The sequence below is a fragment of the Melanaphis sacchari genome, unplaced genomic scaffold (genome assembly GCF_002803265.2).
Source record: "Melanaphis sacchari strain LSU unplaced genomic scaffold, SCAv2.0 Contig1169_pilon_pilon, whole genome shotgun sequence".
NCBI lineage: Eukaryota > Metazoa > Arthropoda > Insecta > Hemiptera > Aphididae > Melanaphis > Melanaphis sacchari.
Genome location: NW_020270452.1, coordinates 1 through 18,501, shown reverse-complemented (window position 1 = coordinate 18,501; position 18,501 = coordinate 1). Strand labels below are relative to the sequence as shown.

The 18,501-nt window shown below is 25.3% G+C and overlaps 1 protein-coding gene across 2 annotated transcripts in view; it reads left to right on the top strand.

Moving 5' to 3' along the window:
- LOC112603938 (pancreatic lipase-related protein 2-like) overlaps positions 1–17,840 on the top strand; it is a gene marked incomplete at its 5' end in the record, with an annotated part of 36,924 nt that extends 19,084 nt beyond the window's left edge. Inside the window, 5 exon segments of one of the 2 annotated variants that reach the window (XM_025352765.1) lie at positions 233–418; positions 9,559–9,715; positions 12,125–12,184; positions 12,245–12,279; positions 17,748–17,840. In XM_025352765.1, the coding sequence (XP_025208550.1) occupies positions 233–418; positions 9,559–9,715; positions 12,125–12,184; positions 12,245–12,251 (410 nt within the window). 2 annotated transcript variants of the gene reach the window in all.
- Between the last annotated feature and the right edge of the window lie 661 nt (positions 17,841–18,501).

The window sequence follows — 18,501 nt, the reverse complement described above, 5'->3', positions numbered from 1 at the left end:
AATAAATATAATTATATAATTATCTATAATATGTTTAATCTTAAAAGTTATAATGTTACAAGTCTATGTTAATCCATATTGTAAAATATTAGAATTCAGATAATTTAAAATAAATAATAATTCACTATTAATTTTATCAGAGTTATATTTTAAACAGTTTGAAATTTTATTGGTGAATAAATAAAAATTGTTTATCATGTCTTAATAGTTATCGTTATTTATATTTTTTTAGCTCTTGATCCAGCACAGCCTAATTTCAAAGACAGTCAGAAAAAAGAAAGAGTTGACGTTGATAGCGGTCAGTTCGTAATTGTGTTGCATACGTCGACCATATTCTTAGGATTGAGAGAGCCGATAGGCCATGTCGATTTTTACTTCAACGATGGCCAGATGCAGCCGTCGTGTAACTCCGATACAGGTAAAGAATAAAATGCATAGAATTTGATTTCAATCTAAAATTACTATATACGAAGTAATGCCGAGTGTGATTATAGTTATTCATAGTAAATTTTTAACAAAAAAAAAGTAAGTTACGCTCCTAATATTTTAATACCGATTTTAAGGATAAAATCGCGTCATAGCTGCTTTTATATTACTACGAAACAAATAAATACTTTAATACTAAATAAATACTTCACAGTTTTCTTGGAATTTATTTATAACGACTACTCTAAATTATTATCGATGTCTTTTATCCCCTTATCACTAAGTAAAACTAATTTGATGGTTTCAAACTCTTTGATACACTTAACTCATCAGAACTTTTAAGATATTTAAGCTTGTTATTTCTTCACACATAAAAAATGTATTCTGTGTGTGGAAATGTGAATTTTAAAAGTTTATTATAAATTTGAATGCGGGTGTATTACCTTATCGTTATTTTATAATTTAATAACTGCTATCTTTAAAACATTAGTATGCTTCAAAATATATAGGCACTCGACTAAGTTTTCCGAAACTTCATTATAATTCAATATGCAATGAAAATATTTAGTGAATATAAAATATTAACGTTTTAATAAGTCATATAATATTGTGCACAAAAGCTATTGTTTTAAAATTACGATTGAGAATTGAACACAAGACTTATATTTGTATTAAATTATAATAAACTTTGTACTTTATTTTATTTATTATTTTTTCGCTTCATTCAAATTAAATAAATCATAAATAATTGGAAGGTTTATCATTCAAAGTTATCATATTTTAAATAAATTATTGTAATTATACCTAATGTCATCATATTATTATTAAAGCTACTTATTATTATTTTATTGTTCTTGAAAACATTTAAAAAACAATATTATGTCGTATTATTTATATTTTACAAATAAATAAGGTTTTCGATTTTTAGATACAATCAGAAATATAATATTAAGTTTTTTAAAATTTATTTTAATCGAAATTGGAAATTTTTCAAATGAGATTCTTGAATAATTTATTTATTATTCAGTCGATTAGTTAGATTTGGTCATATTCCATTATAATAGTATAGACAAAAAAAAAACTGCTATGTTCTGTTTTTGTAATCTAATCGTTGCAGTATCTAGTGAATACCTCGAAGATTAGGCTATTTTCAAATAATGCATTAGTTCACCAATTACTATATTTCTGATCTCGTGATCTTCCGAAATTGATGATGGACCAACCTAGAAGTTAACAGTAATTGATGGGAGTTCAAAATATCGATTACGATAAACAATTTGGTTCTGATAGCAGTTTTTATTCAAAAATAAGATAGGTACTATGTAATTGTTTATTTGTTTGATATTTATTATTTTTACTTATAGTTGAAGACAATATTAATGCAATAGTTATTTAAAAAATATTAAACTCAAGACTTTTTAACTTAACTAGTTATATTTAACCGTATTTTTTAATAAATAATTTAATAAAAATGTATAATTGCATAAAAAACAATAAGTAGGTATGAAAAAAGAAAAAAAACAATATGGGTTCATTTAAAAAAAAAAGTTTAGTTATAATTAAAATTAAAAGTTGGGCGATTGTGCTATAAGACCTGTAGCTTGGTGATAGTTAAAAAAAAGTATTAATTTATTAACTACTAATTAGTTTATAAATGGGTTAAGTTAATATTTTTTTCCACATTAATTTTAGGCTTTCAGAGTTGAATATTTATATCGTTTGTTAGTTATTAACTTATAACTTAACGTAATTAACGTTATTATATAGCTAACTTGAGTTATTTTTTTTTTCATTTACATTCCTATCTTTTGGTTATTAATATATAATAAAATATGCTCATGAGTAACATGTTATACAAGTTATAATTTGTACATTTAACGAAAGTACATACATTAAACTGTTATATTATTTTCACCGAATGGTATTTTTAAGATAATATAATTAAATATTTTCAAAAATGTAAAAATGAATAAAAATATGTTTACGTATTTAAAATATTAATAAATTATAATAACTATTAACTATTCAGTACAGTCATCAATTTATATTATACTGTAGTCTATAGTATGGTAAATTCGATTGTTGTACTTTAATCTAGCTATACATGATATATAATATAATATATTAGAAGTCAGTAGTTGTATTCACGTTTTAAATAAAATATTTTCATATAATTCAAAAAACAAAACTTCTATAAAGTACATTTTTTCATGTGTTTCGCTTCTTTTTTTTTTTAATATATCATTATTATATAATGTACAACATGGAATAATATTATTACTATTGATAAAAATTATAACCAGAAGAAAGTATCAAACAAAAAGTTTTACTTTAATGTTTCCACGTATTTTGATTCTTTTAGTTAGCATTAACTGTTTGGAGTGCAGAATGTTTAAATTTTAGGTTCAAAGTATCCTAAAAGCTTATAAATATCAACGCTCCATTTGTATACCTTTAAACAGAAAACTATATATACAATGTACGTATATTGTTTAAGACTTTAAAGTTTATTTTCAAGTATTAAAAATCATTAAGAATTAATTGTTTTTTTATCTTAAATATTTCATCAATATTTTTTAAAATTTTTTTGTATCTCAATGCTACTCTATGTTACTCGATCAAAGACGGCGCCGGAAAACTATCATTTAATACTTATTAATTTTCTAATGAAACGAAAGGTTTTATTTTCAAAAATAACTTAAATTATATAATTTATGATATAAATTTATTTTGTTAATGGCTTAGATGATATAAAGCCGTGCTCGAGCACTCATAGCCCTCCTTTCTGAATTCGTACACGTATTATAATAGATATTTTACAAAAATTGTTTTGAATGTATTGGATGTTATTTTCAATTAGTCATATTTTAATAAACGCACATTTTACATTAACCTCAAAGAAAGTGTTTTCCCTTTTCCAGTGTGCATTATTATTATTAAATTTTGAATCAGATTTATCGAAACAAATTGTATAGTAAGAGTGCTCGTATATTGAAAAGTATTTTAAATCTGTTGTTTTAGATTTTTAAATGTGTTATTAAGTTATTTAAAGGCATGAGAAATTTCTGATTTTTATTGTAATCAATAAAATGTTTTTTGTAAGGTCAAGATGCTATAACTATTTATTACAAGGTGGTTTATCAGTTGTTAAATTTAAAACTAAAAAACTTCTAGAAAAAAATTAAATTTTGTATGAACATACAAATATTAAATTTAAACATGGGCAAAAAAATGATACTTGAACAAAAAACCTGAAAATTTTAATTATTTTTTTTAACTAAAAACATTATTCGTAGAAACTTAATACTTTTACATATAGTTGACTTATCAACTGTATAGCAAAGCGGTACTCACTTGCTTATCTTTTTTTTCAAATATTATTTTCCAAACGTTCAAAATAAAATAACATTTTATAATTCTAATTTAACCTAAATAAAGATAGTACCTAATAATTCTAAAAATCAAAAATGAATAACAAATGTTCGTTACATCTCAAAAATAAAAAGTGTAAATAAATGAATGATAAAATAATTAAAAAAATGTAAATGCTCTGTTTGCGTAAGTTATCGTTAAACCTATATCGTTTTCGCGTTCACTGAGCAAACCGATTGGCTCGTGAAATGACATGCGGGATAACGACGGCGCTAATCTTATCCCTCTCCAGTTGGATGCAATATCGGCACAATCCACTGATTTGTGCGCGTTCTGACGCGAAGCATCACATGTCTTGTCTCGTGTTTTTTGTCACTCACCGCGATTGACGTGCGTCGTATTTTTCCGTTCGTAATACGGACGGTGGTGTGCTAACTTCGTGGTCGTCGCGACATTTTTTTTATTCTGTTTTTGGTTTTTTTACCATTACTCTGACAGTCTTACACGCGTGTTGTTTGCGGCGATTATTCTTTGTGCCACCGCTCTTACAGCGAATAACTCGTATAATATTAGATGACACTAACAGCGAAACACTGTCGTCGCCGCCGTCAAACAATATTTAATAAAAATAGTGAATATATGGGTCAACCGCTGTTGTCGCCAGTTTAATCTGGTTATCATCTTTAAATTCACGGAAGTTATCAATCGTCGATTAGGTACTTTATCGTACATCTGTTAAGTGTTATTGACATGATTCTATTCATACTTGTATACTCACACTTTGCGTAGTATCTCTTTGTTTTAAAATTATTTATTTGTATTGTCGTTTTGAAGAGACGTCTTTAACAGTACTATGTATTGGTGTTCAGATTGTTATTTATATACTTAAGTATTGTCATTAGTATACGATATAAGTATATCCAAAATATTGTCATTATTATCACTATTTTGTTCAATCTTACTGATAACACGAATACCTGGTGTAAACCATTATCACTTACAAAGGAGCATGACGTACCATAATAGATCATTGGGTCCAGTTTTAAATTAATATTTGAACGCTGTAATGGAGACATTCAAAAATATGATTTTATAATGGAGTGCTCTTAATCGAGCACAATCAAAAAAACGAAATAATAATAATAATAATAATAATAAAATAACTGGAATAACTACTGATATGCATCAATACGCAAAACGTAATATTTTGTTTACCACGCTCAAGATCGAAAATATATTATTTGGATTACAACCCTAAACTAACGGAATGTGCAACTCATAGTTTACGAATTTACACATAAGGCTGTGGTAGTGCAGACAGTAAGCTGAAAAGCGCACGAGATTCACACCATTACGTTACCCGCGACTGATCCGATCTGACCCGACTAAAACGTGTAAACATCTCTTAAGAATGTGACTAATCAAAGACGCATCGAACCCCTAACTGAATGTGAATGCCAGAGACAGCTCAGCCCGTCCCACGCCAAACTCTTCAGCGAACTCGGTCAGCCCATCGGCCACGCGGTCGAACAGATAAGCTACTTTGCCAGTTTTCAAGTTGCTAGGTGTCAGTGGGTATACCGATCACCGTGACTCGGGTCCAGGTTCAGAAACCAGCGGACTGAGGTGGTGGAAATCGTATCCACGTGTTCCAACACCTCGTAGGATTTTACATGCGGCGCGCCACGTTCTGCAGTTCGTCATCGGACACTTTGTACTTCCGGACAACTCATTCAAAGTTCAGCCAGAACCAAGACGTTTAGGGATAGTTGTTCGTAAGTGTCTTGACTGAGCACGCGTCCGGCTGCCGTGAGATAATTGGTTCTAATGACGATGGTGATAAATTTTCGTAACATTTTTTATGATAATAATAATAGTTTATACCTTTTTGCAACAACAAAAATTAACACGATTTGATAAAAAATTGTATAAAATACAAAAATTGCAACTCATCCTATAAGCAAAAGCTTGAATGTGGATAAGTTGAGTTCACATTAAATTATAGAAAAATATGTAAACAAATTTACGATAAACTTAGTGTAGGTATTTAAAATTAGGTATGGAAAATTATTAAATCTTACAAGTATTAATTTAATTCTCGATAATTATTAAAAAATATAAATTTAATGAAATTAAAATATGAATTATATCACCGTCGTAGTTTGTTCGGTTGTTTGTTTGTTACCAGTATAATATTATACACATGGTTACTGTTGCCGCCACGGCAACATTAAAATAGCTATATGCAACGGAGGAACAGCTGGTCTCATATACACGCATAACTTATTTTTTTTATATTTGTTTATTTTATTTTCGTATTAATTGTGCCTTATGTGAATTACAATAATTAAATAATATGTAGATAAACAGCGCGTTATCGTATTCTGCCGCGTCGGTTGTGTGAATATTAATTAACACAGCCGTCGTGATTTCGTCTTTTGCCGTACGTCGTCGCGCAAAGACCAAAACGTCCGCATTTGTATATGTATTAGCGCAATTCGCTGTTTTTTTTTATAATATATTCTTGTGTGTGTTAATCGGAATATTGATTTATAGTTATTTATTGCGTTTTATTAATACGTTTAAATCCCTAGTACGTAGCACGCTTACAGAGTGAAATTTACTAATTTGTTTTTTAGAATTATTAGATATGACCAAGTTAAATTAACTCAAATAGCACACGATGTTAATATAAAGGTAATCATGAAAACGTTTTCGAAATCGTTTGGTTTTATCTATTTATTTCAATGCGTTTTAAAATGCACTATTTATATTCACTTATTAAATGTAAAATGATAATAAAATTATATTTGAGAATATGGTAAACAATAAATCATTTAGCGTGTTTAGAGTATAAGAGAGTTGAGTGGACTAGTAAATTTGTCATATCGATAAACATTAGTTTAAATATCACAATATGTTCCTCTGACATCTGTTCGTTGTATTTTTATTTTTCGTTTTTTTTGCACGTGTGTTTATTTGTTCATATTTTATTAAATCTTTAAGCTGTGTGTATCGATTACTTTATATTTTTTACGGTTGAATCGTCAATAGCACCGAGTTCTGTTAAAAGGTAGTCCAATCTTCATCAACTCCCACCTATACTCCTACTCATCTAATTTATCAGTCAAAAACTTAAAAAATATTTAAAACACCAAACCACAGAAAAACTCTCATGAAAAATTTACCTTGACACAATGAATTTATTAAAAAAAAATTTCAAAAATTTTTAATTTTATTACATTTATATATTTTAATAAAAGCCACTGTTTAGTGTTAAAAATATTTTGATGTCATATTTATATATATTTATAGATTGTTAAAAATTATTTGAATTCTTATCAATTTATTATTTTTAATACAAGATTAAAATTTTAATACATAAACATAAAAAAATGTTGAGAAATTTTGTAATACTAATTTAACAGTTAAAATAAGGTTTACCAAACATTAGGTTAGATGTTCTGTTTACCTAAATATTACGAAACTGGTAACTGCTTAAATCCCTAGTAACTATTGTATACTCACTATAGTAATAGTATTAACTATCTTGGTTAAATATTTTTACCTGTTCTCAACCAAGACCCACCCATCCACCCACCCACCCATAATTTCAGGTGGCTCAAATGTACCATCTTAAGTGCATATTCAGCGCAACTGTGAATCGTGAATTATTTATGAACAATATTCTGTGTCTACTTATATATCTTGTATAATTTATGCGTCCAAACAGTAGGGAACATTGTTTATCATAGATATATGACTTTTCATCGACATTAATATTTTAATCATAAACTATAATAACATTAGTAAATATTTAAATGTGCTTTAGTCAGCGTGCTATACTTTCATAGAATTATATAAACATTTTTTAACTATAGTGTAAAAATATAACATAATATAATATTAGTACCTATAAATGTGTGTGTGTGTGTGTGTGTGTGTCTTTGAGTGTTGTATGATGAACGAGGATCTTTGGAAGCAATAAAATAGATACGTGACAAAGATTTGAAGCGTGGTTTCTTATTCGTGAACCATGGTAATTATTATATAGATGGTGACTGTGATGACAAGTTACACAGCTGTTGATTTTAAACCCGAGTATACGTGCCGATTTTAATATCATTAAAACTTATAGCAGAATGCCTCAAATGTCCGGATAAAATTTTCACGCAACTGTTTGTTTATATATATATATATAACATATAATATTATATAACTAAATTCTCAGCTTATCTAGACTTAAAAAACGGATTCAAAGCTGTGTGAAAGGTTGTTAAAGTGTATTCATCACTTAAATATAAATAATAGATACACATTGATTGTATATTTTTATATTTTTGTTAAAAAATGATAATACAATATTTGGGGTATTATTGTTTATTGAATACAAAATATTAATACAGACACTAATAAATAACCACAATCATTAAACAGTATTCCAATACAAATAATAATTGTGTAATCAAAAGAAACCATGAAACTATATTGGTGGTATCAATAAATTATATTAAGTTTTTTAGCTAGTAAGTCAGTAGTTCACACATAAGTATCAATAAAATATAAAATTAATAAATTGTTATAGTTAAAAAAAAAAAATAAATATATATATTAATACATTTTAATTTAATATTATCGCGATTATATAATTTTTTTATATTACCTAGTGTATTTAAATATAAATAAATATTCATAATACATAATATGCAAACGTATTTTGTGTTAGTATACTTATTATAATATCTACTCAATAATTATTCATATATTATAAAATCATTTATTATTTATTACAACTGTATAATATATATATATATCGCATTTTCAATGAAAATAAGTTCAAACTCAATATTTTTGTAAATGTTTAAAATTAAAATGATATTGGAAACGCTTTCTATATTACTGTATACGCGTACTTACAATATTTTTTATACATATTGTTAGTATAGGTGGTTTATCAACTTGAAACCATACACAGTAACATGGTCATTGGTGAAATTTTATTGGACATACATTTTTGTAGAAGTTTCTCTGTGATTTATTGCTACTTCAAACAATTCCATTGATTTCATTTAGTCAATATTCCGAGAAAAATATTATATTATAATATATCTACCACATTATAAATCATTATCGATGACTGAAATATAGATATAAGAACAGAACATTGGGGTGCATCGCATTCGTATTGTCAGATAAGAACCGCGCGTACAATAATTAATCGTGATGGATACATGTCCGTGAAGATAAATATGTGCGTGTTTTTACTGAGTAGAGAAAAAAGTATTGAACGTAAAAACAAATAAATCAAATAAATCAATAACTGCTGGCCTCACACGCCATCTGTTCTTTTATAAAAATCTATGTTATGTAGGTTCCTAACGTATTTAACAAATTGTGTTGTAGATATTGTATAGTCCTGGTTTATAAATGTAAAATGAATGCGAAAAATTATATAATTAATTTGTAATTATACTTATTCATAGCTTAAATATTTAATTATATTCACTAAGATTTTAAAAAAAAATAATAATAAAAATTACTTTGCTTACTATCCAAATCCACCTAATATTGTAACATTGTGTTAAATAGATGTTGTTATTTAATGTGAAATTTAATTTTATATTCACACGTTTTAATTTAATAATTATGATATAGATCAGTTCGTTATGTGTGTAGATAAATAACACTCAACTACGGTGTTATAAATCGTCATTAATCTATATATATATTATATTTTAATCAAAATAATACATTTTTCAGTTTGTGGTCATTTAATAGTCCTAAACTATTTGGCTGATTCATTGAAAAATCCAAGTGAATTTAAAGCATACCGGTGTCATACATTAAGCGATTGCGAGAAAAAGATCGTCGATAATAAAGAACCAGCTATTAATATGAACATAAACATACCAAATTCGTAAGTAAAAATATAAATTTTTAACACAAAAATTGTTTTGTAATATATGTGTATAACTTTAAAATTTGAAATACGTCTTAGTATTAATTGAAAAATTAATAAGCAGTTGTTAATAATATAATATATTACTTATTTTTAATTTTGAATAATATTATTATTGTATAATATTTCAAAAATATAAAATTTATAAAACTATCTTGATATTATTCAGTGTCATTTAACTGATAAAATTCATCAATGACTTAAGTTTTATTTTTTTATATATCCATAGTTTTTCAAAAGTGAAGATATTATTAGCGTAATATTGTTCACAATAAAAACAACATGGATAAAATTGTATTAGAATTATTACAATAATCAGTGTATTCTTACCTAATAAAAATAATTATCATGATCAGTGTATCAAACTATACAAAATGCCTAAATAAAATAAAAATGCATAAAGTACACGATCGATAAAATATTATTTATCACATGGATATATACAAAAATAGAAACTTTTTTGGTTTAAATATAATTTTAATTTTAGTAATCAAAATCTTCATGATAAATCAATAATATTGATAAGTGCACGTATATAAAATACTTGTATATAAATATATTTCTATGCTTAGATGTTATTATTTGAAAAATAGTTTTATTCATAATATTACTGACTTTTTACAACGTTTTTTAAAAATTTTATTCTGTTCCTTACGTATGTCATATTAATTGAAAACTTTAGTAAATTTATGGGTCTGAACAAAATAAAATATCATAATAAAACATAATGTATTTTTTTTTTATGCAAAGATTGAAACATTTTAAATTTATATTTTCTTAAACTTAAATTATAGTTTTAAAATTAAATGAAAGAATTATCAAAGAAAGAAGAAATAATAATACTAAAGTGATTTACTTTTAAAATCTAAACATTTCAGGATTTGTAATTGAAAAGTCAGCAAATTGGTGACACTGTTATAAATTCGTTATAAATATGAAAAAAAGTTATACTACATAAAGTTTTATAATGTAGGATAAAAATAATATATATATATATATATATGACTTAAATAATAATTTATTCTATCTTCTACATAATACAAACTTATTTTCGATAATTTTGTTCATACTGTATTTATACCGCAAAAAAACATTATATTGTAAAATATAATTAATAAATTATACTGCTACACATTAGATATTAAATAGTTTTTATTTACGAAATTATTTACATGACTCACTAATTAGGTAACATAATATCTATAATAATAAATTATCTTGATAAAGTTGTGGGTTTCCAGATCATCGTGAAAAGTTCTTTGTATATTTTAATACACATCCTTTATTTGTTATTATCATTATACACATTAAGATACGATAAAAATAAAAAAGATGAAGTTTACTAAAGAATATTGGTTAAATCATTGGAGGTATGTTCATTAGATTTAGTTGGAATAAGTATAGCTTATTATATAAATTTATTGTTAAGGTTTTTAAGTTATAATCAATTACACAACAGTTTTAATTGATATACATTACATATTTTAACAAGTAGCTCAAATTTCTTCGCCGGTGAAACACTTTATTGGTAGTTTTTGTATCGTTATGAGGAAAGGGTATACAACCACCGTGCGTTGTCTCTTCCTAAGTGATTTATTGCTTCTACATTTTTTGTTAACTATACATTTTCATTTATAACAGTCTGATTTTGATTCTTTTAACTTATTTTATTTATATACTAACGGTTTTTTATTATACCATTATTTTCTTATCTCATAAACTGAATTATACATATTTATGCTTTGTCTTGTTAAAATTTGTTCTGATATCGTAGTCTAAATTTTGTAATATAATCATAAAGAATTGTTTTTTCTCTAAAAGTGATAACGGTTATATACAAATACATATATATATATTGTTCTCCTATAGTATAGAAATGTAAAAACTACTTTAATATACCTACACTACTAAATTCTGACCATGTTGATAAACATTATTTGTGTAATATAATTTTACTGTGTAAGAGTTTTCAAGTTTTCAACGATGTTAAAATTTAGGTAGATACATTCAATATAATAAATAATGAAAATCTCGTTATCCCTTTATCATAAATATTTTTCTAACACCTTATGATGCAAAATATGATGAAAATATAAACATAATATTAAAATTAATAAAACTTTTTATAACTTCTGGGATAGCAACAGAGAGCTTGAATATAATCGCCTCATATATCCTATTCAAATATTTTCTGTTTCATGAACAATAATATAATAATCGAATTTATTGTTGTGGATAAATATTTATGATCAGATACCATAAATGTAATACCTAAAAACAAACATATTTTTTTAAATAAATATAAATAATAAAACATTCTATGTAAGTGTTTGTAATGGTAATAAAAATATATTTTTGAATTTTTAGAACCAGAGGATTGTATTCTATATTGCCAAGCAAAAATAATTTAAAAATATATTCGCGTTTGTAAGTAAATCAAAACATTTATTGTAATACTATATTTAATGTTTTATATTATTATTTCAGGCATTGATCATATAAGAAAATATGTTTTTAAGAAGGTAATGAGTAATGAATAATAGTTTATTACGTGTTTTAAATTGTATTTATTATATTTATTATTATTATTATTGATGATAAGTTAAATGGTCAAATTTAAAAACTAGAGCTTAAAATAATTAATATTTTAGATAATTACATTTTTAATTTTTAAAATTTGTGGTAATAACATACAATATTGAATTTTTTACCACGTTATTTATACCATTAGTATTCGTTGTGTAACACTCTTTGTTCTCACTAATTCATTTTTTATTTTAACTTTTTTTTTAAATTTATTTTTATTTTAAGCTTATGTATTTTTATTGAGATATTAAGGTTAGGTAACCAAGGTTTTAATAGAAATAAGATTGAAATAGTTATTCAAATAGATTTGTAATAAGTGGCGAAATGAATTTCAAAAATTTCTTACACAGATCCTTAAATATTACAGAAGTCAGATCATGAGATTTTAATACTATAGAAGGGCTAAAAAAATGCTGATAATTTGGTCAACTTATTGGTGAAGTTGTTATCAGATATTCCTATATAACCAAATATTCAAAAAAAATGTAAAAGCCTATATCTCTGTTAGAGAACATTAAAGAAATTTAATCTTGTTGATAAGACTGGAGGGTTGCGTTTTTAAGAAACAAGTAGAGAAAGCTTGAAAACAGAAAAGTGAATCAGTGGCTATGAAAAATTGATTTGATGAAGAAGATATATATTTTTTTTAAGAAATTCGATTTTGTGAAGCATTTTGTAGTATACGTATAAACATACAGTAGATAGCTGATTATTAAAATAATGAACGTGAAAGTCTGGAACATAAAAAAAAAAAAAAACCAGCTGATAAAGATAAACAAAAACATTGGTATGAATTAAAATCAAAAATGTGGATTAGTTATAAATAAAATCAAAAAATATGTTATTAAACATTAAATTATTTGCAGATTAATAAATTTACGTGTATCACTAAAAATGTCTTTATATAAGTGTATTGTGTAGTATGGAAGAAAGAAGTAGAAATCGGAAGATAGCTTAATATAGTCGTAGATTTTATTTCTAATAAGTAATAACGTATTAACGTTATTCGGGTAGCCGTGAGGAGATGTGGTGCAGTAGTTAGCTCAAAAACTGGAAGAATTTATACAAAACGTTTAAAATTAATAATTAACAATACATTAACTCGCTCTCGCACGCACATACGACATATGAGTCACACAAACAATGCGAATTCGATGTCAGAATAACTTACCTCGTCCAACTCACACTATCGAGAATCTATATTTAATTGAATGAGCTGAAGCGTATCACGGCGGCTGCATATAAATAATATAATATTATTTTATCGTAGCAAAATAGTTTATATTTAAACCCAGTGACCGGCTAGATAATAGACCATTTGCGCGTTGCGTTGTTTTAAAATAAAGGTCGAAATACATAGGATAAAAATAAAAACTAAAATCCAACAAACGCCGAACGTATAAATAAATAAATAAATAAAGCCCACGTTTGCAGTTTGTGAACCAGCGGTCGGATTGACCTTTTATCTACGCGCTACAGCGCCAACGGAGCGCGGTTCAACGCATTTCCGATACATTACGTCCAGGAAAAAAAATATTTCAACTAGTAATGTTGTGTAAACGACAAAACTGTGGTATAATAACACGATAGTTTTATGAATTCGTTTTTGTGTTGCGTCGTTAAGTGTTATAAAATCGATAAATCTCCAATGACGAGGTACGCGATGACAAAGCGAATATATAATTATTAATATATTACGTACAAATTTAACAACACTGAGCGTTTTCATATTTTCGGAATATTAAAAAAATTATAAAACAAGAGTTCGTTTAGTGCAAAAAAAAAAATCATAAAGAAATTTGTTATGAATTGTCTATTTTTCTATTTTTCAAACTTAATGTTCATAATTTAAATTTATGAATTTAAAAATATTAATTAAATTTTATAGATTTAAATTATTTAATTTTCTATTTATAAATACGCATCAAAAGATATGCTATTATTAGCGTTTTCTAAATCTAAGGTGTTATAATTTAAGTTAATAGATTAGTATAGGTGTATTCGTATAATAGCTGTATAAAATAATTGGTACAGGTATGGTAAATAATGATGGCTTGATTTAAATAGGTTGTATAATTTCGACAAATGTAAAAAACTTGTGAGTAGAGTCACAGTTTCTAGAATAGGTGTAAATAATTTATAGAAATTGTAAAAGGTATTTAACTCAGTTCTGAATCCTTAGTATTTGTGACATTCTATGAAAATTTACCTGGGTATATCTGGTGTTACAGAGAGATTGATCTTGTCTAATTATCAAGTGATTATGTGTTAGATTTATGAGCCCAACTATAAGTCCATTGATTATTATCCGTAGTCTTCGTTGGAGTGATTTGTTGTATTTTCAAGGAAAGAGGATTGATTTTATTTTTCTAAGTTGATTTTTATCAAGTAGACTTCATTGTATCTAGTAAAATCGATGTAAGTTTAGGTTTAAAAAAAAAAAAAAAAAAAAAAAAAGTGTTTTATGTTTGGATATATAGTAATATTCTATTATCAGGGGTCACCAAATAATTTCAATAGGGGTCCGTTTTGAGATTTACCAAATTGTCTTTGGTCCAAACAGTTTTAATGATTTTTACACACGTTAATAAATATATTTAATAAATATATTTTATAAATGTGTATTAATATTAATTATTTTATTCAAATTGAATTCTCATAAAAAAAAAAAAAGATTATATTAAAAATATTTAATACTTATTTAATGTGAAAAATTACATTTTTTAATTTTCAGGAGCTTCTTAATATTTGGTGTAACTGATTTGCATTAACTCGTTAAGATGTTTATCTGTTAATCGAGATCTGAAATTGTTTTAGAAAACAGTTTGGAAACCAGTCTTTTTAGTTCTGGATATTTACTTGAACAAACGTATTTTATTTAGAATTTATCGTACTGTTAAGTGTTGAGGACTTAAATACATTTTTCCTTTTAACTCAAGTCTTCCTGGAATCTGATATCTTTTTTTCGTTTTAATCAATTTATTCAATATTTATGTACATATAGAATTGTTTTTGTAGGATTGTCTAAGTATTTGAGCACGCTGAATGGGTTCGTGAATATGGTTATTGATTATGCATTGTTTTTGTACAAATACAGTTGATTCTGTGGCTTTTAATAGTGCTAAATATTCTGTTGTATAAATCGAGTTGTACATTGGAATTTTATGAGACATTAGGCTGGTTTATTGCAATTGCAGTTTCTTCTGTATATTTTGTAGCATCTACATATTATATTTCCCAGTTTAAATGGAAAGTAGTTTTTTTTTAAGTTATAGGCATTTATTTTATATACTCGTATTCGTATACGTTTCATCTTTTGTAGTATAATAGGTCGAAATAGATAAATTAGTTAAGAATATCTCATGGGGGTTGTTTAGATCTTGATGGTTGATTAGATTTGTAAAATTAATATTGAGTTCTAAGATATAGGATCTGAGACTGCTTGAGTGCCAAAATTGCCTTATTCTATTTTACTTTGTGTAATTGTGTGTCTTCATCATAAGTAATAAATTATCGTTAATAATATTTAAGTTTGTTGTACTTAATTTAATTTTATATGTATTGGATGGTTTATTTTCTTCTATTACTGACTATAATTTTACTGTAATATTTTTTTCAGACTTTTGGGGCGTTTAAATGTAATATGGCCTTGCTTTTTACATAAAAACATGTAAGTTTTTCATTAATAGTTATAAATATTCTATAATTTGTATCATTGTAGTTAATTAGAAATATGTTTAGCAAAATTAGTTTGGAAGTCTGTCAAGGTTTTCATAGTTAATGAGCTTTTATAACAAAAATTGCAAAATGTGAGACAATTCAATATCTTGTATAGGTATCCGCGTACGTATCACGTAAAATGTGATATTTCTACATAATCTTATGTTGAGCTTATTTAATTAATTTTTTATAGCGACATGTAGTATGTTGGGATAGACGTTTGATAAGATTATAATAATTTTATTTGTATTTTGAAATTAACCGGAATTAATTTCTAATTATTTCTAATTAATAATTGGGCAGTTATCTATAAGGTTGTTAACTAATATTTTATTAGAAAGAACAATGTACAGTCGCTTATTAAATAATATACGGTAGATGAAAATTATATTGACCAGTTTGAAAATGTTGCCAATAGCGATAATGTAATCATTATATAGAAAAGTTTCGTTTATGTCAATTAGTATTGTTTGTCCTTTTTTTCTGGAACAGAGCTTTTTTTTACTGTTGAAGTGAATTATTGTAAACATCTGCGGCTAATGATGATTCGTGTAGTTATTGTGCTAAAGAGGGATATTCTGTGATGTAGCAGCTTGTTGAGTAACATAATAATGTTGATGGTTTGGTTTTTAGAGTAAAGTTGGTAATGTTTGCATTTGGTTAATTTTATTTGATATTTTTTTTAACGATTGTATTTGTGGTGTTTTGTAAATTTTGGTGAATGGATAGACTTCTTGATAGTGGTTTTTTTTAAAGCATGTTTTAATGAGGAAGGTTTGGGTTCGAATTATTTTTGTTTAGTACGTGTACTTATTATATAATACTCACAATTACCAGCACGTTTACTACATCAATTTATTAATAGCTATCAAACTATTAAAATTGTAATTCTCGATAAAAAAAAAAAAAAAAAAACATATTGCTATATGTTATACGAATACAAACTGTTGAACTGTATAATAATTTATTGTATGATTTTATATTTGAGGATTAGTCAATCAAGCTTTAAGCGTCTTATAATAATACTTAATACATAATATTTTATAGAAGTAGAGTCAATGATATCGTAGTGCTTTATTTTCATCTGAGAATTAGAAGAGAGTTTGAAAAATTACTAATAAACTTTTAAAACGCGCACATAAAGGTATGGCATTGGTAGTATTAATTCTTGTTCTGGTTTACCATGTACGGCCAAATTAAGATTTTTCGAACATAGATTTAAAAAATTTAATCGAATATATCTAAATTTTCTATTATTTTTCAATAAATATAGTGATACATCACATACATCATCTTTATTACAAAAAATATTTTAAGTTAGATATACAAACCATTGCAATGGTTTATTATTTTCTTATTTTCTTTATAAATTATTTAAATATGTATTGTATTTTATAATGCAATAAGTTATATGTATATAATAACTAATCATAGTCTCATTTAAGTAAGAATTCATATATTTTTCAAATTTATAGGGAGTTCTAATCATAATAAGCATTTAAGAAGTTATAAAGATCCTTTAAACGTGATCAATGTTATAAGCTTACAATCAAATACATATTATACTAATAATTATTAATATATATAGGTTAGGTATCGTCATTATTATTTTTATTATAATATAACATATTAAAATATTATTATAAAATATTGTTTGTTTATAAGTTTAATTATTATTTTTCAGCTTCTTAAAATAAAGTGTGAAGATTTAAAGATTCTTATTTTATTCGGAAGGAACATTCACGTATTCACGCAAAGTATGTTTATTAGGTTTTTATTTTAGATAACGTATGTACTATTTAAATTTATAGTGTATGCAATGTTTTATTTATTTAGCACTTATATATTTATACTGTACTCTGGATACTATATTATGTAATACAAACAATTTATATTAGAATATTGTATTATGCCCATTATAATATGATCACAGAATACTACGAAAATTATATTTTTCATTTATCTATGTCATGCAGTACCTTGATATGTCTAATTATTATAAATATAATAGTATTAAAAAGTATTTTAAAGTCTTATGTATGAAATTCTTTTGTGTTGCTCTTAAAAAGACTATGTGATGAAAGAATCCTAATATGTACACTTATCTTCGATAATAAATTAATACATTTAAGAAAATATAATGGTAATCAACACACGTTTAAAGGTACCTTACAGGTATTAGTTTTGTAATAGAAGAATTTCGTTTAAATCATAGAATAATTGTGTAAATGTACATTTTAATGGTAAATATTATTATTGGAATTTAAATCTTCAATAATTATTTATACCAGTATACTATACCATATATTTTTTTTTATTAATTAAATAATTGTGGTAATTAACTATCGCATAACAAATAATTTAATACCAAAATATCTTAAAATAAACCTAAAAAATAGAAAATAAAATAATTAAATTGAACGTAATTTTATTTTATT